The 25482-nt window shown below is 44.7% G+C and overlaps 1 protein-coding gene across 4 annotated transcripts in view; it reads right to left on the reverse strand.

Moving 5' to 3' along the window:
- Positions 1 to 2735: 2735 nt before the first annotated feature.
- sharpin (SHANK associated RH domain interactor) overlaps positions 2736 to 25482 on the reverse strand; it is a 52800-nt gene continuing 30053 nt past the window's right edge. For all 4 annotated transcript variants that reach the window (XM_008122991.3, XM_008122990.3, XM_016998346.2 and 1 more), the window contains 6 exons: positions 21244 to 21404; positions 17925 to 18036; positions 14124 to 14303; positions 13273 to 13371; positions 8406 to 8549; positions 2736 to 2967 (listed from right to left, as the gene is read on the reverse strand). In XM_008122991.3, coding sequence (XP_008121198.2) covers positions 2887 to 2967; positions 8406 to 8549; positions 13273 to 13371; positions 14124 to 14303; positions 17925 to 18036; positions 21244 to 21404 — 777 coding nt within the window. In that variant the 3' untranslated portion in view covers positions 2736 to 2886. The remainder of the gene's footprint in view (positions 2968 to 8405; positions 8550 to 13272; positions 13372 to 14123; positions 14304 to 17924; positions 18037 to 21243; positions 21405 to 25482) is intronic.

Genomic DNA, 25482 nt, shown 5'->3' on the forward strand with positions numbered 1-25482 from the left:
GGAATAAGTTGTTTGGAGTCCAGTAGAGTCTCCTTCTCTGGAGGTTTTTAAGCTGAGGCTGGTTGGCCATTTGTTGGGGAAGCTCTGATTTTGTCCTGCTGCTTGGCAGAAGGTGGTTTGACTAGATGACCTTTGGGGGCCCCTTCCACCTCTGGTTGAAGATACAGTAGAGTCTCACTTATCCAACATCCGCTTATCCAACGTTCTGGATTATCCAACGCATTTTTGTAGTCAATGTTTTCAATACATTGTGATATTTTGGTGCTAAATTCATAAATACAGTAGAGTCTCACTTATCCAACATAAACGGGCCGGCAGAATGTTGGATAAGCGAATATGTTGGATAATAAGGAGAGATTAAGAAAAAGCCTATTAAACATCAAAATGGGTTATGATTTTACAAATGAAGCACCAAAACATCATGTTATACAACAAATTTGACAGAAAAAGTAGTTCAATAAGCAGTAATGTTATGTTGTAATTACTGTATTTACTAATTTAGCACCAAAATATCATGATATATTGAAAACATTGACTACAAAAATGCGTTGGATAATCCAGAACGTTGGATAAGCGAGTGTTGGATAAGTGAGACTCTACTGTACAGTAATTACTACGTAGCATTACTCTAGTGAACTACTTTTCTGCCAAATTTGCTGTATAACATGATGTTTTGGTGCTTAATTTGTAAAATCATAACCTAATTTGACGTTTAATAGGCTTCTCCTTAATCTCTCCTTGTTATCCAACATATTCGCTTATCCAACATTCTGCCGGCCCGTTTATATTGGATAAGTGAGACTCTACTGTAGATTGTGTTGAAGGGTTTCATGGCTGGAATCACTGGGTTGCTGCGAATTTTCCGGGCTGTATGGCCACAGTCCAGAAGCATTTTCTCCTGATGTTTTGCCCACATCCTCACAGGCATCCTCAAAAGGTTGGAAACTAGGCAAGTGTATATATATCTGTGGAATGATGTCCAGGGTGGGAGAAAGAAAGAACTCTTGTCTGCCGAAGGCAAGTGTGAATGTTGCAATTGACCACCTTGATTGGCATTGAATAGCCTGGCAGCTTCAAGGCCTGGACACAGTATGTCATTTGAAAACACAGAAATGCTGGACCATTCTCACCACCACCACATCAGACGACACAGAGAAACCATTGAAATCCACAAGAAGCAGGTGGGGAATCTCAACAGAAAGAGGAAACCTTGAAAATAAACACAATCTGGCTCCCAGTATTTAAAAATCTCTAAAATCAGAAAATAAGGAGCAACACTCTGAAAACAGGGGAATTCTAGGCATGAACAATCAGGGCCCGCTAACACCTCCCAACAAAGGATTTCCCCCAGGCAGGAAGCAGCTAGGCTTTGAAGCTGCAAGGCCATTCAATGCTAATCAGGGTGGCCGATTTCAACATTCACACTTGCCTCTTTCTCCCATCCTGGACATTATTCCACAGATACATAAACCCCACTTGCCCAGTTTCCAACAGACCTCAACAAGTAAGTACGTAAGTAACTAACTTTATTTTTCTATCCCGCCACCATCTCCCAGCTGGGACTCGGGGCAGCTAACACGGGACAAAGGCCCAAAAACAATAACCAAAGTGCAACAATTAAAACATTACAAAGAGTAAAAACACAATAAAACGACATTATGCAGAACAATACATCAATCCATAAAAGCTCATTTAAAACAAAAATGAGTAATAATATAATAAAATAAGATGGACCACCAATTTGGTGGAGGGGGATAGTGTGGAGGGGCCATTTAAATTAAAGAGCAATAGTATGGTTATAAAGTGTTTCGGGCCAAGAACACAAAGTGCAAACATAACTCGACTGTTGGGGAAGGGGGACAAATGTCCAAATTAATTGTAGGAGAAGAAAACAGTGCGAAGGAAAATGTATTAATTTAAATTTCGATCATGGTGACTAAGTTATTCAAATGCGCCTCTGAGGATGCCTGCCATAGATGTGGGCGAAACGCCAGGAGAGAATGCTTCTGGAACATGGCCAGACAGCCCTGAGAACTCACAGCAATCCAGTGAATATAGATGATTGGAGTCTGATAGATTCCCCTTCCCTGGGTTTTTGTAAATAGACTGGATGGCCTTCTGTCGGAAGGGCTTTGATTGTGTCTTGCTGCCTGGCAGAAGGGATGGACTGGATGGCCTTTGGGGTCTCTTCCAGCTCTGTGATTCTGTGATGAACACACAAACCGGGCAGAGGTGCAGAGGAAGGCTCACCACGCCTTTGTGCCCCTCGATGGAGCCGCCCCTTGCCACCCCCCTGCTCACCCTTGGAAAGACTCCCTTGCACTTTTCCGGTGTTTTAGTGGTGTTTATTGTGGGGCTGTGTGTCCCCTCCTTTGCATTCACACACGTCCGGATCTCCTCCGGGAGCCCTGAACTCACTCCAGTTCAGAGGCCAGTTGCTGCTGCTGCGGACGGTCAGTTATAGGTCATACCCCCCCCCTCCTTCCTTTGGCCGAGGGACAGTGCAGGAAACTTTGGCAACGGCTTCGAGGGCAGCGGGTGGGGGGCTTAAAGGGTGGGGGGCTGCTTTGTCCCTGGCTGCAGAGTGAAGAAGCAGGGCCTTCTCTGCCGCAAGGCGAGTTCACAGGGAAGGACACGGACATTACAGAAAAGTTAAGAGGGGTCGGCTCCCGTCCAAAGTTTGAAAAGTTGCTTGGGAGTAACAACGCAAGAGGTTTACCTGGGTTAGTAACGTCCCATGTGGAGGCCTCCTTGGGGCCCCTTCCCCAAAACAAGGGCCAAGGGTCCCTCCAGGGCATCGGACGGCTCCTCCGTGCCGCAGGACGCAGCCAAACGGACTGGCCGTATCCAGTCTTGACCTATCGTCCCTCCAGTTAAGAGTGGCCTTCAGTGGCAGTTCTGGCAGTTGGGGTGGCAGCGCTCTCCGTCCACGTTGCAGCGGCAGCCTCCGCTGATGTCCCCGGGGCCCTACGGGGAAAAGCAGGATGCAGGTCAGAGGTTTGTTTATCATGTCAGAAGCAAACCAAGGGTACATTTGTCATGTATTTGAAAACACAAAGTTAAACACTTGGTATGGTACTAAACGTCCTCTGGCCAGAAACTGGCCACTTGAAGTGCCTCTGGTGTTGCTCTAAGAAGGTCCTCCCTGGTGCATGTGGCAGGGCTCAGGTTTCATTGGAGTCAGTGGTCTGTGGGTTGCTCTTCTCCGCACTCGCATGTTGCGGACTCCACTTTGTGGCCCCGTTTCTTAAGGTCGGCTCTGCATCTCGTGGTGCCAGAGCACAGTCTGTTCAGTGCCTTCCAAGTCGCCCAATCTTCTGTGTGCCCAGGAGGGAGTCTCTCCTCCGGTTCTGAGTTTTAGCCTGCCACTTTTGGACTCTTCTTTGGTGAGGTGTTCCTGTGAGTATCGGCCTGCTCCAGGGGAGTGTGCTTGCTCCATCAACGTTCAAAAAAGGTAAAGGTTTTTCCCTGACGTTAAGTCCAGTCATGTCTGACTCGGGGGTGGTGCTCAACTCCATTTCTAAGCTGAAGAGCCGGCGTTGTCCATAGACACCTCCAAGGTCATGTGGCCATTGGCATGACTGCATTGAGCGCCCTTACCTTCCCGCCAGAGCGGTACCTATTGATCTACTCACATTGGTATGTTTTCGAACTGCTAGGTTGGCAGGAGCTGGAGCTAACATCAGGCGCTCAAGTCGCTCCCGGGATTTGAACCTGGGACCTTTCGGTCTGCAAGTTCAGCAGCTCAGTGCATTAACGCACTTCGCCACCGGTCATTTACACAAATGACCAGCCACTGCCAGAAGGGACACAGAGTTTCATCTATGGTGACGATCGTGCCATCACCACCCAAGCAGGGGGCTTTGAAATGGTTGAACAGAAGCTCTCTGAAGCTTTAGGTGGTCTTACTTCTTATTACAGGGAAAACCAGCTGATTCCTAATCCATCTAAAGTACAGAGGGCTTCTTTGCAGTCTCTGCAACCTTAGCACCGAAACCACATGCAAAATTCAGGTATGAAATTTGATTAAACCCTGTTCTGTTTTTGGTATCCAGATTTTGCTGGACCTCCAGATCCATTTTTTTGGGAGTCTCCCGAATTCAGTTGGGAACAAAAACGTTTTTTAATCCGGCAACCAAAATATCCGAGAAGAGCCGATGCATTGGTGGAACAGTAAACGTAGGAGGCTCCCTTTCCTCCTTGAACTTCATCATATGTGTCGCCGGTGGAGACCTCACTGCGCCCTGCACCATCATCACACGGAGGGAAGCCTAAGCCTCCGTAAGCCGGCTGGGTTCAGGCTTTGAAAAGGGAGTCCTGGCTATGTCTCCTTCACTCACCCTTCTTTCCTAACCTGCTTCAAGCCTCAAGCTGACTGGGTTCAGGTTTTAAGGGAGGCTTGGCTATTCCTCCCATCACTCGGCCTTCTTGCCTCAGCCTGGGCTTCACGTTGCCAGAGGTGGCCCGGACCGTTCTGGCTTCCCTCTCATCACATGGGTGGACTGGAAGCCTCTTTAAGCCAGCTCAACACGTCTTTCCTTATGGGAAGCCTCCCATCCTTTCTGGGATCATTTCTCCCTATATCCTTCAATAACATCTGAGTTAAGGCATCAGACTTAAGAAACCACCCTTTCTGGGATCGTTTCTCCTTATAACCTCCAGTAACACCTGGGTTTAAGGTACCAGGCTTAAAAAACCACCCTTTCTGGGATCCTTTCTCCTATAACCTCCAGTAACACCTGCGTTAAAGGCACCAGGCTTAAGAAACCACCCTTTCTGGGATCCTTTCTCCTTAAAACCTCCAGTAACACCTGCATTAAAAGCACCAGGCTTAAGAAACTACCCTTTCTGGGATCCTTTCTCCTTATAACCTCCAGTAACACCTGGGTTTAAGGCAGCAGGGTTAAGAAACCACCCTTTCTGGGATCCTTTCTCCTAACCTCCAGTAACACCTTGTTTAAGGCACCAGGCTCAAGAAACCACCCTTTCTGGGATCCTTTCTCCTTATAACCTCCAGTAACACCTGGGTTAAGGCACCAGGCTTAAGAAACCACCCTTTCTGGGATCCTTTCCCCTTTATAACCTCCAGTAATACCTGGGTTAAAGGTACCAGGCTTAAGAAACCACCCTTTCTGGGATCCTTTCTCCTTATAACCTCCAGTAACACCTGAGTTTAAGGCACCAGGCTTAAGAAGCCACCCTTTCTGGGATCCTTTCTCCTTATAACCTCCAGTAACACCTGAGTTTAAGGCAGCAGGCTTAAGAAACCACCCTTTCTGGGATCCTTTCTCCTAACCTCCAGTAACACCTGAGTTTAAGGCAGCAGGCTTAAGAAACCACCCTTTCTGGGATCCTTTCTCCTAACCTCCAGTAACACCTTGTTTAAGGCACCAGCTTAAGAATCTACCCTTTCTGGGATCCTTTCTCCTTATAACCTCCAGTAACACCTGAGTTTAAGGCACCATGCTTAAGAAGCCACCCTTTCTGGGATCCTTTCTCCTTATAACCTCCAGTAACACCTGGGTTTAATGCACCAGGCTTAAGAAACCACCATTTCTGGGATCCTTTCTCCTTATAACCTCCAGTAACACCTTGGTTTAATGCACCAGGCTTAAGAAACCACCATTTCTGGGATCCTTTCTCCTTATAACATCCAGTAACACCTGGGTTAAGGCATCAGACTTAAGAAACTACCTTTTCTAGGATCCTTTCTCATAACCTCCAATAACACCTGGGTTAAAGGCACCAGACTTAAGAAACCACTCTTTCTGGGATCCTTTTTCCTTATAACCTTTAGTAACACCTGTGTTAAGGCATCAGACTTAAGAAACTACCCTTTCTGGTATCCGTTCTTCTTATAACCTCCAGTAACACCTGGGTTAAAGGCACCAGGCTTAAGAAACCACTCTTTCTGGGATCCTTTTTCCTTATAACCTTTAGTAACACCTGGGTTAAGGCATCAGACTTAAGAAACCACCCTTTCTGGGATCCTTTCTCCTTACAACCTCCAGTAACACCTGGGTTTAAGGCAGCAGGGTTAAGAAACCACACTTTCTGGGATCCTTTCTCCTAACCTCCAGTAACACCTTGTTTAAGGCACCAGGCTCAAGAAACCACCCTTTCTGGGATCCTTTCCCCTTTATAACCTCCAGTAATACCTGGGTTTAAGGTACCAGGCTTAAGAAACCACCCTTTCTGGGATCCTTTCTCCTTATAACCTCCAGTAACACCTGAGTTTAAGGCACCAGGCTTAGGAAGCCACCCTTTCTGGGATCCTTTCTCCTTATAACCTCCAGTAACACCTGAGTTTAAGGCACCAGGCTTAAGAAATCACCCTTTCTGGGATCCTTTCTCCTTATAACCTCCAGTAACACCTGGGTTTAAGGCTCCAGGCTTAAGAATCCACCCTTTCTTGGATGCTTTCTCCTTATAACCTCCAGTAACACCTGAGTTTAAGGCACCAGGCTTAAGAAACCACCCTTTCTGGGATCTTTTCTCCTTATAACCTCCAGTAACACCTGAGTTTAAGGCACCAGGCTTAAGAAACCACCCTTTCTGGGATCCTTTCTCCTTATAACCTCCAGTAACACCTGGGTTTAAGGCACCAGGCTTAAGAAACCACCCTTTCTGGGATCCTTTCTCTTTATAACATCCAGTAACACCTGAGTTTAAGGCACCAGGCTTAAGAAGCCACCCTTTCTGGGATCCTTTCTCCTTATAACCTCCAGTAACACCTTGGTTTAAGGCACCAGGCTTAAGAAACCACCATTTCTGGGATCCTTTCTCCTTATAACATCCAGTAACACCTGAGTTTAAGGCACCAGGCTTAAGAAACCACCCTTTCTGGGATCCTTTCTCCTTATAACCTCCAGTAACACCTGGGTTTAAGGCACCAGGCTTAAGAATCCACCCTTTCTGGGATCCTTTCTCCTTATAACCTCCAGTAACACCTGGGTTAAGGCACCAGGCTTAAGAAACCACCTTTTCTGGGATCCTTTCTCCTTATAACATCCAGTAACACCTGAGTTTAAGGCACCAGGCTTAAGAAACCACCCTTTCTGGGATCTTTTCTCCTTATAACCTCCAGTAACACCTGAGTTTAAGGCACCAGGCTTAAGAAACCACCCTTTCTGGGATCCTTTCTCCTTATAACCTCCAGTAACACCTGGGTTTAAGGCACCAGGCTTAAGAAACCACCCTTTCTGTGATCCTTTCTCCTTATAACCTCCAGTAACACCTGGGTTTAAGGCACCAGGCTTAAGAAACCACCCTTTCTGGGATCCTTTCTCCTTATAACCTCCAGTAACACCTGGGTTTAAGGCACCAGGCTTAAGAATCCACCCTTTCTGGGATCCTTTCTCCTTATAACCTCCAGTAACACCTGGGTTAAGGCACCAGGCTTAAGAAACCACCTTTTCTGGGATCCTTTCTCCTTATAACATCCAGTAACACCTGAGTTTAAGGCACCAGGCTTAAGAAACCACCCTTTCTGGGATCTTTTCTCCTTATAACCTCCAGTAACACCTGAGTTTAAGGCACCAGGCTTAAGAAACCACCCTTTCTGGGATCCTTTCTCCTTATAACCTCCAGTAACACCTGGGTTTAAGGCACCAGGCTTAAGAAACCACCCTTTCTGGGATCCTTTCTCTTTATAACATCCAGTAACACCTGAGTTTAAGGCACCAGGCTTAAGAAGCCACCCTTTCTGGGATCCTTTCTCCTTATAACCTCCAGTAACACCTTGGTTTAAGGCACCAGGCTTAAGAAACCACCATTTCTGGGATCCTTTCTCCTTATAACATCCAGTAACACCTGAGTTTAAGGCACCAGGCTTAAGAAACCACCCTTTCTGGGATCCTTTCTCCTTATAACCTCCAGTAACACCTGGGTTTAAGGCACCAGGCTTAAGAATCCACCCTTTCTGGGATCCTTTCTCCTTATAACCTCCAGTAACACCTGGGTTAAGGCACCAGGCTTAAGAAACCACCTTTTCTGGGATCCTTTCTCTTTATAACCCCCAGTAACACCTTGGTTTAATGTACCAGGCTTAAGAAACCACCATTTCTGGGATCCTTTCTCCTTATAACATCCAGTAACACCTGGGTTAAGGCATCAGACTTAAGAAACCACCCTTTCTGGGATCCTTTCTCCTTATAACCTTCAGTAACACCTCGGTTTAAGGCACCAGGCTTAAAAAACCACCCTTTCTGTGATCCTTTCTCCTTATAACCTCCAGTAACACCTGGGTTTAAGGCACCAGGCTTAAAAAACCACCCTTTCTGAGATCATTTGCCCATTGTTGCGCAAATGCCGTTACGGCTGGCTGAACCAGCTGGAGTCTATTTGTAAAAACGAAAACATGCACAACCCTAGCGTTTGCAGTCATCCCTGCGTCAGTCCCTTACCCCCGGCCCCCATCGCGGCCCTTTGGTCACCCAGCAGATCTCCGTCTGGCAGACCGGGCACCGGATCCAGTCGCAGCCGCCTTTCTTCTGCACCACGATGCGGCACACCGGGCAGTGCATGGCCTCCCCCAGCTGCACCAGCATCTGCAAAAGAGGAGAGGAGAGGAGAGGTTCTTGCAAACAAACTAGTCCAATGTGGGCCAGGCAAGGATACTATTAAGATGGATCTGTAATTGTTTAAGCGGCCGAACCGAAAGGGCGCTTCTTCCCAATGGTTCCTCTTCTTCATCCTGGAAAAAAGGGACTATTCAGGTGTCATCAAGGGGGTTCAGTCCTGGGCCCAGTGCAGTTCAACATCTTTATTAATGACTCCAGAGGACAAGATCAGAATTCAAAATGATCTTAACAGCTGATAGGCCAAAACTATTTTCAACAAGGACAAATGTAAGATACCCCACTTAGGCAGAAAAAAATTGGCATTTAACTATATCTTGGAGTCTTCGTGGAGAACATGCTGAACAAGAGTCAACAGTGTTATGTAGCAGCTTAAAAAGTCAACGTGATTATAGGCTGCATACATAGGAATATAGTGTCGAGATCAAGGGAAGTCATAGGCACCCTTTCTTCTGCTTTGGTCAGATCTCTTCCAGAATAATGACCCAGTGTCCCGTTCTGGGAAAAGCAATTCAAGGAGGAGATGGACAAGAAGCTACTTTGAGTCCCCTTTGGGGAGATAAAGCGGGGTATTATTATATATTATACTAGCTGTGCCCATCCACGCGTTGCTGTGGCAAAGTGGTGGTGGTATTGGTTAAAAGTTATTGTGGAATTTTTATTTGACGTTATTTGTATTTTTTAAATTAATTTTATTGTAACTTATCTTTTTTATTTATTATATTTTATTATTTTGTTGTATTATTTTTAGTTATTTTGTTATTGTATTTTATTGTATTAATTTTTTTAGTGTTTTTAATTATTTTTATTGTATTATTTGTATTTATTTTATTTTTTATTCTTTTATTAACACTGGGCTGAGTGGGTTGCTAGGAGACCAAGTGGGCGGAGCTTAGCCTTCTAAGTGGCAGCAATTGGATAAAAACAATTATTGCTATCCCTCTAAGTAGGACTTTATTTTTCTTTTCTTTTTGTTGTATCAACCTAGAGGCATGGATGATGGGTTGTGTTGTCAAATGTCGAGGTTGGGGGGCCTGTAGTTTTGTTGTTTTGTGGGTCGCCGTGATGCCATCACTCATTTATATATATAGATTATATTATATTATATTATTGTATGACACAGCAAACAAGATCGATATGCTGGATTTCGTATCACAAAATCACAAGTCGAACTCTTCCCAAGTGTCTAGGACTGTGTGATGTATTTTCGGATGATGTGTGCAGATCCCAGCAGGGTGGCCTTTTGCAGTTGGCAGATTGTGATTTTGTCACTTTCTATTGTTTCCAAAAATTTATTATTATTATTATTATTATTATTATTATTGACACAACGATGTTGTATGACACAGCAAACAAGATAGACATGCTGGATTGTTTCCAATTTTTTTTTTTATTATTATTATTATTATTATTATTATTATTATTATTATTATTATTATTATGGAAAGTGTCCAGAGAAGGGCCACCAAAATGGTCAAAGGTCTGGAAGCCACAAATCCCCCTGAAGAGCGCCTTAAGGAGCTGGGGATTTTAATATTTTATTACATTCTGTTTGTACTACTTACTTTCCAATAGCTAGTTAGCTTTTTACATTTCCACCACATATGGAAGTAGGACCCTACTTGTTTTAAAATATTAAAATCAAAATTCGAGTTGAAACCAGAAATCTTTTTATTAGGCCTCTCAGATCCAAAAGAAAATTTAGACGCAAACAAAGATAAACTCTTCACTTATTTCATGACTGCTGCGAGGATTATAATAGCTAAGTATTGGAAACCAGAAACACCACCTACAAAAGAACTGTGGATAGATAGAATTATTGAGATAAGAGATATGGACAGATTAACCTTTCTACTTAAAAATAACATGGATAACAAAATGAAAGAAACGGACTGGACAGACCTAGAAGATTATCTCAAAGAAAATTATGTTTAAAGGACAATCAGAAAACTGGAAGAAAGAAGATCGGAAGTCATCCATGCCCCCCCCCCCCATTAGAAATTACCCTTCCCTAACCCCTTCCCCTTCCCCCCCCCCTCATCACTTGCTATAGAACTATTACATCCCCTCCCCCCCCCCCCAACCCATATCTCACCCCACAGTATCTTTCCCTTGGACCAGGGGTCCCCAAACTTTTTAAACAGGGGGCCAGTTCACGATCCTTCGGACCATTGGAGGGCCGGACTATAGTTGGCCACCGAGCAATAATAATAATAATTAACAACAACAACAACAATAAAGAGGGTTGGAAGAGACCCCTTGGGCCATTGAGTCCAACCCCCTTCTGCCTTTGTGCACCGAAAGCACAAGCACAGCACCCCTGACAGATGGCCACCCAGCCTCAATGTTAAAAAATAAATAATAATAATAATAATAATAATAATAATAATAAGGGTTGGAAGAGACCCCTTGGGCCATTGAGTCCAACCCCCTTCTGCCTTTGTGCACCGAAAGCACAAGCACAGCACCCCTGACAGATGGCCACCCAGCCTCAATGTTAAAAAATAAATAATAATAATAATAATAATAATAATAATAAGGGTTGGAAGAGACCCCTTGGGCCATTGAGTCCAACCCCCTTCTGCCTTTGTGCACCGAAAGCACAAGCACAGCACCCCTGACAGATGGCCACCCAGCCTCAATGTTAAAAAATAAATAATAATAATAATAATAATAATAAGGGTTGGAAGAGACCCCTTGGGCCATTGAGTCCAACCCCCTTCTGCCTTTGTGCACCGAAAGCACAAGCACAGCACCCCTGACAGATGGCCACCCAGCCTCAATGTTAAAAAATAAATAATAATAATAATAATAATAATAATACAGGGTTTTGGAACACAATACTCCTGACCTCACAATCGTGTTAAAAAACAAAGTGTGGATTGTCGATGTTGCAATCCCAGGTGGCAGAAGGATTGAGGAGAAACAACTGGAAAAGCTGACACGATATGAGGATTTAAAGACTGAATTACAAAGACTCTGGTACAAGCCAGTCAAGGTGGTCCCAGTGGTGATCAGTACACTGGGTGCAGTGCCTAAAGACCTTGGCCTGCACTTAAACACAATTGGCACTGACAAAATTACCATCTGCCAGCTACAGAAGGCCACCTTACTGGGATCTGCATGCGTTATTCGCCGATATATTACAGAGTCCTAGACACTTGGGAAGTGTCCGACGTATGATCCAATACAACAACCAGCAGAGTGTCTGCTGTGGACTCATCTTGTTGTGTTAATAATAATAATAATAATAATAATAATAATAATAATAGCTTTAAGAGAGACCCTTGGGTCATTTAGCCCAACCCCCTTCTGCCCTTGTGCTGTGGGGGCCGGATAAATGGCTTCGATGGGCCGCATCTGGCCCCCGGGCCTTAGTTTGGGGACCCCTGCCTTGGACAACCCCTCCCCAACTTTCCCATAGGGCCACCAATGTAACTCACAAAAAAGTTTCAATAAAAACTATATTTATATAGGAGCTGGGGATGTTCAGCTTGGAGAAGAGAAGGCCGAGAGAAGGAGGCATGACAGCCCTGTTTCAATATACGTATGAAGGGATGTGACACTGAGAAGGAATGGGCAGGATGGCTTTCTTCCGCTCTAGAGACTGGGACACAATGGAGGAATGGGTTCCAAAAAAGAGAGATTCCATCTAAACCTTAGGAAGGACCCCTTGAAGGGCAGAGATATTAGATAGGGGGATATTCACTTATTTATTTACAGTATTTACATTCCGCCCTTCTTTCTCACCCCGAAGGGGACTCAGGGCGGATCACATCAGGGGGCCGGGCTGTGGCGCAGCTGGCTAGTAAGCAGCTGCTATAAATCACTACTGACCGAGAGGTCATGAGTTCGAAGCCCGGGTCGGGTTAAGCCTCCGACCATAAAAAAAAATTTAAAAAAAATAGCCCCGGCTTGCTGTTGACCTAGCAGCCCCAAAAGACAGTTGCATCTGTCAAGTAGGGAAAATTTAGGTACGCTTTATGCGGGAGGCTAATTTAACTAATCTACAACACCATAAAACTGCTCACGAGGAAAAGAATGAGGAAGAACAGCCACCAATGGACGGTGAAGCAACAGCTCCCCCTGAGGCCGGAATCGTGAAGCTGGAAAGATGTTAAAAATGCCTCTGTGTCTGTCTAAAACTGAATGTTGTTTGTCTGTTGGCATTGAATGTTTGCCATATATGTGTTCATTGTAATCCGCCCTGAGTCCCCTTTGGGGTGAGAAAGAAGGGCGGAATATAAATACTGTAAATAAATAAATAAATTACACATATAAGGCAAACATTTAATGCCTTTAACATAGAACAAAGACAAGACAAACATAGGCTCCGAGCTGGCCTCGAACTCATGACCTCTTGGTCAGAGTAATTTGTTACAGCTGGCTGGCTGCTCACCAGCCTGCGCCACAGCCCGGGCCTGTATGCTGCTGCTGGGGGTCCTGTATCTGGAGGTTTTGGAGCAGAAGCTCCATGTCAGGAGGACTTGGGTTGTGTCTTGCTTCCTGGCAAAGTGGGGCTGGATTGGAAGGAGGGTCCTTGGGGTCTCTTCTTACTCCGGGATTCTATGGTCCTGGCCATGGCAGTTCTTGGGCCACGGAGGAAGGAGCAAGAGGGTAGGGGACTTGGCAGGAACCCCAAAGATGGTCCTTCTCCCACCACCCCCAGGAAGCACGGCCCGGTGCTCCTCACCTTGAGCATGTTGCTGGTCTCCCTGGCCGCGGCGTCGTTCTGAGCCTCGAACTGCAGCTTGTCCTGGTACTGCTTGCAATTCATGCCCTCGTGGATGGCCTGTGGCAGAAAGAGGGGCAGGAGGAGGGGGTCAGGGTCTTGCAATGGGGAATCTGTCGCACCTCAGGGTAGCTTCACCTTGCTACATACACCAGGCTGCACACATTGAAGTCTTTTGTAGTTTATCAGAAAATAAATAGTTCTTTAAAAGCAAAAGTAAAGTTCCAAAAGATCGTTACAAAACAAATCCTTAGAGCATAATCCAAGAAATCACAAAGGATAAGTCCCATTAGAGCATGAAAAAGTCCCATGAACATGAACACACAAAGGCTGCAAGATAATCCAGGAGAATGAGAGCTTGCTTCTTGGTTGAACGAAAATTTGCTTTGACAAAGGTTTATCTCCAAACACCCTGTTTTAATACCCTTAGCAAAGCATGAAAGCATTTCTTTGGCCTCTGACCTCCTCCTTGTTTGCTATTCTCACACTCCTTCGAACCCTGAATTCCAAACGGTCGGCTCGATCTAGAGATTCCGTTCCATCAAGGTCAACCTGCTCATTAGCATCTGCCTCCTTGCTATCAGACACAGAACTGTCCTCCTTTTCTGAATCAGTTTGCACCTGGCTAGTTTCAGTATCATCAACATCATTCCCTGCTGTGGGAAAAACTCTCTGTTCCTCATCTTCTACAACAGGGACACTCTGAACCTGATTTTGAACCCGAATCCCATAATCCCCATCAGAGTAACTCGTGAGGTTCCAGCTGAGTCACAACATAATCCAGCCCCCGGCTGCATGCGCGGCAGACCCACCTTGCAGACGAGGCAGTTGAGGGCCCAGCAGATGGGGCAGCGGAACTCGTTGACGTCGTCCTCGTAGATGCACCAGCCCAGGCAGTCGACCGTCTGGCAGTGGTAGCTGTTCTGGGCCCGGCTCTCGGCCACCGCCAGACGCCGCTCCAGGAAGCGCTCGTACTCCTCCCAGGACACCAGCTGCCGAGAAGGAGGGAGGGGCCCAATGGACGGGATTAAAACACCTACACATTTACAAGGGTTATCCAGAAAGTAGATTACGTTTTGGAATTAAAAATGAACAAAGTATAGGAGAAAACATTTACCATATGCAGTTGAAAGCCACACCCAAATACCACTTCTCAACATAGTCGCCATTCAAATCTAGGCACTTATCATAACGATGAATGAGCTTGGAAACTCCTTCCCCACAAAACTCTGCCACTTGCGTCCTCAAACAGCCGGTCACCCCTTTCCGCAGCTGCACATTATTGCCATGAATGAGCTTGGCAACTCCTTCCCCACAAAACTCTGCCGCTTGCGTCCTCAACCAGCCGGTCACCCCTTTCCGCAGCTGCACATTATTGCCATAAATAGCTTGGCAACTCCTTCCTCACAAAACTCTGCCGCTTGCGTCCTCAACCAGCCGGTCACCCCTTTCCGCAGCTGCACATTATTGCCATAAATAGCTTGGCAACTCTCCCCACAAAACTCTGCCGCTTGCGTCCTCAACCAGCCGGTCACCCCTTTCCGCAGCTGCACATTATTGCCATAAATAGCTTGGCAACTCCTTCCTCACAAAACTCTGCCGCTTGCGTCCTCAACCAGCCGGTCACCCCTTTCCGCAGCTGCACATTATCGCCATGAATGAGCTTGGCAACTCCTTCCCCACAAAACTCTGCCGCTTGCGTCCTCAACCAGCCGGTCACCCCTTTCCGCAGCTGCACATGATCGCCATGAATGAGCTTGGCAACTCCTTCCCCACAAAACTCTGCCGTTTGCGTCCTCAACCAGCCGGTCACCCCTTTCCGCAGCTGCACATGATCGCCATGAATGAGCTTGGCAACTCCTTCCCCACAAAACTCTGCCGTTTGCGTCCTCAACCAGCCGGTCACCCCTTTCCGCAGCTGCACATTATTGCCATGAATGAGCTTGGCAACTCCTTCCCCACAAAACTCTGCCGCTTGCGTCCTCAACCAGCCGGTCACCCCTTTCCGCAGCTGCACATTATCGCCATGAATGAGCTTGGCAACTCCTTCCCCACAAAACTCTGCCGTTTGCGTCCTCAACCAGCCGGTCACCCCTTTCCGCAGCTGCACATTATTGCCATAAATAGCTTGGCAACTCCTTCCTCACAAAACTCTGCCGCTTGCGTCCTCAACCAGCCGGTCACCCCTTTCCGCAGCTGCACATTATTGCCATGAATGAGCTTGGCAACTCCTTCCCCACAAAACTCTGCCGTTTGCGTCCTCAACCAGCCGGTCACCCCTTTCCGCAGCTGCACATTATTGCCATAAATAGCTTGGCAACTCCTTCCTCACAAAACTCTCCTGCTTGCGTCCTCAACCAGCCGGTCTCCCCTTCCAGCAGCTGCACATTATCGCCATGAATGAGCTTGGCAACTCCTGATGACATGATATATTTGCACTTTTAGCACTTTGGCCTAGATCCTTTGAACCCAAACCATGATTTTAACTCTTTATCTTGTATGTGGTTTTTTTGACTTGCTTTTATTGTCTGATTGATTGGTTTTATTGTTTTGTTTTTATATTGTTCTGTTCGGGCTTGGCCCCATGTAAGCTGCCCTGAGTCCCTTCGGGGAGATGGGGCGGGGTATAAGAATAAAATTATTATTATTATTATTATTATTATTATTATTATGCATGGACAAGTGTCAGAGAGACAAATGGGAGGAGCTCCCGAAGCTCTGCACTATTATTATTATTATTATTATTATTATTAAACTTTATTTGTACCCCGCTAGCATCTCCCGAAGGACTCGATGCGGCTTACAAAGGCCAAGGCCTCAACACACAATATAACAATACAAAACAAAAAGCAAATTAAAAACAATTAAAACAGTATAAACAACAAGCAGTAAACAATACGCTAAAACACAATAAAACTGGGTCGGGCCAGAGTAATGGGTACAAGATGAAAAGTGCTGATGTGACAGGTGATATATAAGGCTTCTAGGGCAAGTGCAGAGTGCGATATACGATCTAGTTCTAATAAAGTGCTTATGGGACTTGGTGTTGGAGATTTCCTATTAATCTGGGAAGGCACATTGGAACAGCCAGGTCTTCAAGTTCTTTCTGAAGACTGCCAATGTCAGGGCCTGTCTGAGATCCTTGGGGAGGGTGTTCCAGAGTTGGGGGGCCACCACAGAGAAGGCCCTGTCTCGTGTCCCCACCAACCGCGCTTGCGACGCAGGCGGGATCACGAGCAGGGCCTCTCCAGATGACCGAAGTGGACGCGTGGGTTCGTAGACGGAGGGAGGATGGTCCCAAACCGTTCAGGGCTTTGTAGGTAAGCACCTGCACCTTAAATTGGGCTCGGAAAATACCTCTGTCTGTCTGTTCTGTATGTCTAAAATGACATGGAATGTTTGCCATGTATGTCTACATTGTGATCTGCCCTGAGTCCCCTTCAGGGTAAGAAAGGCAGAATATAAATACGGTAAGAATATAAATACTCTCATTGGTCCAGGTATACGCTCGTTCTGTGCAATAATATTTTTACTGACTGTCGTGTTTAAATTTATTGTTTTTCTAATGTGGAATTTTTATTATAATGTGTATGTTATTGTCATTTTATACTTTTGATATTCATGAAATTGTGGCATTGAGTCGGGGGGCCACCACGGAGAAGGCCCTGTCTCGTGTCCCCACCAACCGCGCTTGCGACGCAGGCGGGATCACGAGCAGGGCCTCTCCAGATGACCGAAGTGGACGCGTGGGTTCGTAGACGGAGGTAGGATGGTCCCAAACCGTTCAGCGCTTTGTAGGTAAGCACCTGCACCTTGAATTGGGCTCGGTCAGTAAATAGCAGCCCAATTTAAGGTGCAGGTGCTTACCTACAAAGCCCTGAACTACAATTACAGTTTTATGCAAATCTAATGCGCACCCTAATTTTGGCAAGGCCATTCAGCCCAAAAGGGTGAGCATTAGATTTGAGTCAATAGGACCGGATGGGGGGCACCTGTCTTGAAAGGGCCCTAGAAGTCTTGGTCAGAGCACACCTGGAATCACACTGTGTCCAATTTTGGGCACCACAGTTGAAGGGAGATGTTGACAAGCTGGAAAGCGTCCAGAGGAGGGCGACTAAAATGATTAAGGGTCTGGAGAACAAGCCCTATGAGGAGCGGCTTAAAGAGCTGGGCATGTTTAGCCTGCAGAAGAGAAGGCTGAGAGGAGACATGAGAGCCATGTATAAATACGTGAAGGGAAGTCAAAGGGAGGAGGGAGGGAGCTTGTTTTCTGCTGCCCTGCAGACTAGGACGCAAGGGAACAAGGGCTTCAAACGACAGGAAAGGAAGGAGATTCCACCTGAACATCAGGAAGAACTTCCTCACGGTGAGAAGGGCTGTTCAGCAGTGGAACTCTCTGCTGCAGACTGTGGTGGAGGCTTTGAAGCAGAGGCTGGATGGCCATCTGTCGGGGGTGCTTTGAAGGCGATTTCCTGCTTCTTAGCAGAATGGGGTTGGACTAGATGGCCCATGTGGTCTCTTCCAACTCTACTATTCTATGATTCTAAGTCTTGGTGGACCACAAGTCCATTTCTTGGGCAGGCCAGGCATGTTGTCGGGTGCCCGTCACTCACCGCCCGGATCTCCCTGTCCTGGAGGTGGCTGCCGCAGGCGTAGGAGTCGTCCCGGAAGGGGCAGGAGACCTGGGGCTCCTCCGTGCAGTTGATCAGCTGCCGCAGGCAGTCCCTGCCGGGAAGGAACGGAAGAAGAGCTGCATCTGGCATTGTGCTATTGCACCATGAAATTGCGCCTATCCCCCTGCACACAGCACAAAACAACACACCCATTCATTCATTCATTCATTTATTTGCAGTATTTATATTCCGCCCTCCTTTCTCACCCCGACAGGGACTCAGGGCGGATCACAACGTACACAGACATGGCAAACATTCAATGCCATTAGCCCAGGGGTCCCCAAACTAAGGCCCGGGGGCCGGATGCGGCCCTCCAAGGTCATTGACCTGGCCCCCGCCCTCAGTTTTATAATATAATATTTTTATATCATTTTAATAATATAATATATTGTATATACATATAATATTGATAATAATGTTATGTTATACAATATAATATTAATAATAATACAATATAATAATATTAATTATATGTTATATATTACATATAATATTACAGTATAGTGGTATAGTTCAATATAGTATAATGCTAATATTGTGCTATGCTAATAATATAATATATTGTATGTACATACAGCTGCTCTGAGTTCCCTTCGGGGTGAGAAGGGTGGGATATAAATGTAGTAAATAAATGTAGTAAATTATTTTGGACTTAAATAAATAATTCTGGACTTAGGCTCGCCCAAAGTCTGAAATGACTTGAAGGCACACAACAACAACAACAACAACAATCCTAATTAACCTGACTATCTCATTGGCCAGAAGCAGGCCCACACTTCCTATTGAAATCCTGATAGGTTTATGTTGGTTAAAATTATTTTCATTTTTAAATATTGTATTGTTCTTTCATTGTTGTTGTTGTTGTTTTGCACTACAAATAAGACACGTGCAGTGTGCATAGGAATTTGTTCGGTTTTCCCCCCCAAATGATAATTCGGCCCCTCTACAGTCTGAAGGATTGTGGACCGGCCCTCTGCTTAAAAAGTTTGAGGACCCCTGCATTAGACAAACAACACACAGACAGACAGACAGGCACAAAGGCTATTTAACTTTCCAGCTTCTGGCTTTGTGAGGGTGTGCTCGATTCCGGCCACAGGGGGAGCTGCCGCTTCATCATCCACTGTGACGACGAGTCCTTTTGATGGAGTACTTCCTCATCCAGCAGGCACAGCTGCTGGACGTTTTTAGGGTGTCGTAAATCAGTTGAATTAATTAATCAGCCCCAGAGGGTTTTTAATAATCTATCCCGTTTTTATTACGATTTTACCATTTATGTGTTTTAAATGCAATTTTTTATCCTGTATTTTTGTTTTAATTGATATATTACTGTTTTATCTTTTTATAGTTCGATTTGTATTATGTTTTGTTCTATGTTGTTTGGGCCTCTGCCCCATGTAAGCCGCCCCGAGTCCCCGCAGGGAGATGGTGGCGGGGTATAAAGAAAGATTATTATTATTATTATTATTATTATTATTATTATTATTATTATTATTATTATTAAATTAGCCTCCCCACATAAGCAGTCCCTAAATTTTCCTACTTGACAGATGCAACTGTCTTTCGGGTTGCTTAGTTCAACAACAAACAGGGCTATTTTTTAAAAAAAATTTAATTGTTGGGTGCTCACTCCGACACAGGCTGGCCTCAACTCATGACCCCTTGGTCATAGTGATTTATTGCAGCTGGCTACTAACCAGCCTGCACCACAGCCCATCCCTCCACACACACACACACACCCCTCCACACAGCCCCGAATTCCACATCAGTGAGAAACCACAGAGTTGAGCATAGCCACAGCTTAGGATAAAAGCTATCCATCAGTCTGTTTGTCCTTGCCTTTGTCACCCTGTACCATCTGCCAGGTGGCAATAATTCTATAGAATAACTAGCTGTGCCCAGCCACGCGTTGCTGTGGTGAAGTATGGTGGTATGGGAAATAAAAGTACTGAGGAATTAGTGGTAGTTAAGGTAAAGGGTCAAGGTTTTACCTTACATTAAGTCCATTATAAATGGGTTATATAGCTGTGTGGAAGGGCCTTGAGTCTACACTGCCATAGAATCCAGTTAAAATCAGATAATCTGTATTTTATAGGTAGTGTGGAAGAGGCCTAAGTGAGGCCTAACTCTGCCTGTCCCCTGGGCTGAGTGGGTTGCTACCCTGTTTCCCCGAAAATAAGACATCCCCAAAAAATAAGACCTAGCAGAGGTTTTGCTGAATTGCTAAATATAAGGCCTCCCCTGAAAGTAAGACCTAGCAAAGTTTTTGTTTGGAAACATGCCCGGCGCCTGCCAAACAAAACACCAGAGCATGCAAGATTGGTAAATGTACATACCAGTTGTACATGGAAATAATGGTAGTAACAAGAAATTCTTGACAGGAGTCAAAGTTTGTCTGGTTTGGTTATGTTGGTTTGTGATTACAACTACTGTACAGTATATAATAAATGTTCATTTTTTTGTTCAACAATAAATGTGAATTCTTCTTCATGGAAAATAAGACATCCCCTGACAATAAGACCTAGCGCATCTTTGGGAGCAAAAAAATAATATAAGACACTGTCTTATTTTCGGGGAAACACGGTAGGAGACCAAGTGGGTGGAGCTTAGCCTTTTAACGGGCAGCAGTTGGATAAAAACAATTATTTTTCTCCCTCTAATTAGGACTTTATTTTTCTTTTCTTTTTGTTGTATGAACGTAGGGGCATGGATGAGGGGTTGTGCTGCCAAGTTTAGTGTTTCTGGGATGTGTAGTTTTGTTGTTTTGTCCTAGGCCGAAATTTCACGACCCTTTTATATATATAGATATGCCAGGTGAGTTGGATCCCCAAGAATGCTCTGAGCTTTCTTAAGGCTGCGGGACCTGCCAAGTTCTTCCAAAGAGGGGAGAAAGAGGACAACCTATGCTTCTCTGGTCAGAAATGGTGACCTTTTGGAGCGCCTTCCTGGGCAGGTGCCAAATAATGCACAGGTGAAGGAGGTTGGGACCATCTCTATAACACAGCAGGAGAAAGTCACCAGGAGTTTTCTATTCAAGTGTTGGTTCCTTAGAAGCCTCCGCTGGGCCCTCTTCACCAACGTTGCTGCGGGATGAACACGGCCCCAAGTCAGACCCTCCTTCCCAGGGACACCCAGGAACTTGAAACCGGCCACCTTCTCCACTTGGTCGTCATTCATGACCAAGGAAGGAGTCCGAGGGAGGGGTGTTATCGGGTGGCCTCTTTGCCTGTCCCCTGCCCCCCCCCCCAGGCCCCCAACTCACTTGCAGAAGCTGTGGAGGCACTCGCGGAGGAGCACCCCTTCCCCGGGATCGGCCTCCATGTAGCAGATGCGGCACTCCATGGCCTCCCGGTTGGGCACCAGGGCCTCCGCGTCCAGGCAGCGAAGCTGCTGGAAGTTGAGCAGACGCTCCTGCTCTTGCGCCTGGGAAAAGGGGGAGCGGGTGGCCGGAAGAGGAGAGAGGAGAGAATAATAATAATAATAATAATAATAATAATAATAATAATAATAATAATAATGCAAAAGTATTGGAAAATGAGCACACAAAGATACTGTGGGACTTCCGAATCCAGACTGACAAAGTTCTGGAACACAACACACCAGACATCACAGTTGTGGAAAAGAAAAAGGTTTGGATCATTGATGTCGCCATCCCAGGTGACAGTCGCATTGACAAAAAACAAAAAACTTGGACGGCTGGTTCAAGGAAAAGTTTGAGGGAAACTTTCTGACACTACACCAAAAGAATTAGAGAGTAACATATGAATGCAAGTAAATAATAATAATAATAAGAAGAAGAAAATCGCACAGACAGACTACAAACAGAGGCACAACTATGTGGCCCAAATGATTCATTAGAACTTATGCCTCAAGTAAAGAACTGGTGGGATCACAAACCTGCAAAAGTATTGGAAAACGAGCACGCAAAGATACTGTGGGACTTCCGAATCCAGACTGACAAAGTTCTGGAACACAACACACCAGACATCACAGTTGTGGAAAAGAAAAAGGTTTGGATCATTGATGTCGCCATCCCAGGTGACAGTCGCATTGACAAAAAACAAAAAACTTGGACGCTGTCATCAACGGCTGGTTCAAGGAAAAGTTTGAGGGAAACTTTCTGACACTACACCAAAAGAATTAGAGAGTAACATATGAATGCAAGTAAATAATAATAATAATAATAATAATAATAATAATAAGAAAATCGCACAGACAGACTACAAACAGAGGCACAACTATGTGGCCCAAATGATTCATTAGAACTTATGCCTCAAGTAAAGAACTGGTGGGATCACAAACCTGCAAAAGTATTGGAAAACGAGCACGCAAAGATACTGTGGGACTTCCGAATCCAGACTGACAAAGTTCTGGAACACAACACACCAGACATCACAGTTGTGGAAAAGAAAGAGGTTTGGATCATTGATGTTGCCATCCCAGGTGACAGTCGCATTGACAAAAAACAACAGGAAAAACTCAGCCGCTGTCAGGACCTCAAGATGGAACTTCAAAGACTCTGGCAGAAACCAGTGCAGGTGGTCCCGGTGGTGATGGGCACACTGGGTGCCATGCCAAAAGATCTCATCCGGCATTTGGAAACAATAGACATTGACAAAATTACGATCTGCCAACTGCAAAAGGCCACCCGACTGGGATCTGAACGCATCATTTGAAAATACATCACACAGTCCTAGACACTTGGGAAGAGTTCGACTTGTGATTTTGTGAAACGAAATCCAGCATGTCTGTCTTGTTTGCTGTGTCATAATAAAATAATAATAATAATAATAATAATAATAATAATAATAATAATAATAATAATAATAATAGTACATCACACAGTCCTAGACACTTGGGAAGTGTTCAACTTGTGATTTTGTGATACGATTTTGTGATATCTTGTTTGCTGTGTCATACAACGTTGTTGTGTCAATAATAATAATAATAATAATAATAATAATAATAATAATAATAATTTTATTCTTGTAACCCGCCTCTATCTCCCCGCAGGGACTCAGGGCGGCTTACAAATGCAAAAGAGTATACGTACAAAAACACCAAATACCGAGAACGCACAAATGAAAAATTAAAACATACGATTAAAAATCAAACCATTAATAAGACAAAGTTAAAACACATCAATAAAAACATAAGGATGGGCTGATCAAAGTGCACTAAGTGAGACTTGTAAACATGGAGGAAGTTAAAAGGTGCTTTTAGGATGTGTTTTAAAGATGTTTTAAAATTGTTGATTTTAGCCGGTTCTTGTAAGCCGCCCCGAGCCCTAGGGGAGTGGCGGCATATAAGTTTGAAAAAAATAATTAAAAATAAATAAATAAAAGTGCTATAAGAACATGGAGGAGAACCCAAAAGTGAGTTATTTATTGATTATTATTTATTTACAGCCTTTATATTCCGCCCTTCTTTCTCACCCCGAAGGGGACTCAGGGCGGATCACATTCCACATATAGGCAAACATTCAATGCCTTTTAACATAGAACAAAGACAAGACAAACATAGGCTCCGAGCGGGGCCCGAACTCATGACCTCCTGGTCAGAGTGATTCATTGCAGCTGGTTGCAGCTGGCTTGCTCTCCAGCCTGCGCCACAGCCCGGGTTAAACCCTGAGGCTATATAGAGAAAGGAAGGAAGGAGGGAGAGAGGTGTCATAAATATTTTTAAAGCATTAAAAAGTTGCTTTATTTTGTTCATAGTGAGACAGAGTATACTACAGAGCAATACAGAGAAAGAAGGTAGACACTAGTGGTGTGCATTCGTATGGAATTGCTGTTCGTTTTGTTTAGTTTCATTCATTTTTATAACAGTTTTGTATTTGTCCCCGTTTCCGAAAATTGGGCACCTATAGGAACAGAATTTTCGTCTGGCTTACAAAAAAAAAATGAAAATTTTCAAACCATTGGCTACAATGGGAGGGCTTCTGAGGCTCACCCCCCCCCCCCACACACACACACACACATTCAGTTTTTGGGCTGGAGGGGTGAAAATCGCCACGGACAGGCGGGCATTTAGCCCACCAACTTTTAAAATGTTTGGGTCTTCCCCAGAGTACTACTGTTATTAATATTATTATTATTATTAACACCCATTGGCACAAACCAGATGTAATGTGGAGGCATTCCTCTCCCAGGCTCAGTTTAGATTCCCAGAGTAGCTATCATTATTTATATATGTGTGTGTGTGTGTGTGTGAGAGAGAGAGAGTGTGTGTGTGTATAATTAACACCCATTGGCACACATCAGCTCTCATCGGAAAGCACTCTCCTCTCAGACCCAGCTTAGGGTCTCGGAATAACTATTGTTATTAATATTAATATTATTATTAACACCCATTGGTACACATCAGCTATCATGGGGAAGCAGCCCTCTCTCAGACTCAGCTTAGGGTCCCAGAATAACTATTGTTATTAATGTTAATATTATTATTAACACCAATTGGCACACATCGGCTGTCATGGGGAAGCACTCCTCTCTCAAGACTCAGCTTAGGGTCCCAGAATAACTATTGTTATTAATATTATTATTAATATTAACACCCATTGGCACACATCAGCTGTCATGGGGAGGCACTCCCCTCTAGACTCAGCTTAGGGTCCCAGAATAACTATCGTTGTGAATATTAATATTAATATTAACACCCATTGGAACACATCAGATGTCATGGGGAAGCAGCCCTCTCTCAGACTCAGCTTAGGGTCTTGGAATAAGTATCGTTATTAATATTAATATTATTAATAACACCCATTGGCATACATCAACTGTCATGGGGAAGCAGACCTCTCTCAGACCCAGCTTAGGGTCTCGGAATTATTGTTATTAATATTATTATTATTATTAACACCCACTGGTACACATCAGCTATCATGGGGAAGCAGCCCTCTCTCAGACTCAGCTTAGGGTCCCAGAATAACTATTGTTATTAATGTTAATATTATTATTAACACCAATTGGCACACATCGGCTGTCATGGGGAAGCAGCCCTCTCTCAGACTCAGCTTAGGGTCCCAGAATAACTATTGTTATTAATATTATTATTAATATTAACACCCATTGGCACACATCAGCTGTCATGGGGAGGCACTCCCCTCTAGACTCAGCTTAGGGTCCCAGAATAACTATCGTTGTGAATATTAATATTAATATTAACACCCATTGGAACACATCAGATGTCATGGGGAAGCAGCCCTCTCTCAGACTCAGCTTAGGGTCTTGGAATAAGTATCGTTATTAATATTAATATTATTAATAACACCCATTGGCATACATCAACTGTCATGGGGAAGCAGACCTCTCTCAGACCCAGCTTAGGGTCTCGGAATTATTGTTATTAATATTATTATTATTATTAACACCCACTGGTACACATCAGCTATCATGGGGAAGCAGCCCTCTCTCAGACTCAGCTTAGGGTCCCAGAATAACTATTGTTATTAATGTTAATATTATTATTAACACCAATTGGCACACATCGGCTGTCATGG

This window comes from Anolis carolinensis, chromosome 4 (assembly GCF_035594765.1).
Source record: "Anolis carolinensis isolate JA03-04 chromosome 4, rAnoCar3.1.pri, whole genome shotgun sequence".
NCBI classification, from domain to species: domain Eukaryota; kingdom Metazoa; phylum Chordata; class Lepidosauria; order Squamata; family Dactyloidae; genus Anolis; species Anolis carolinensis.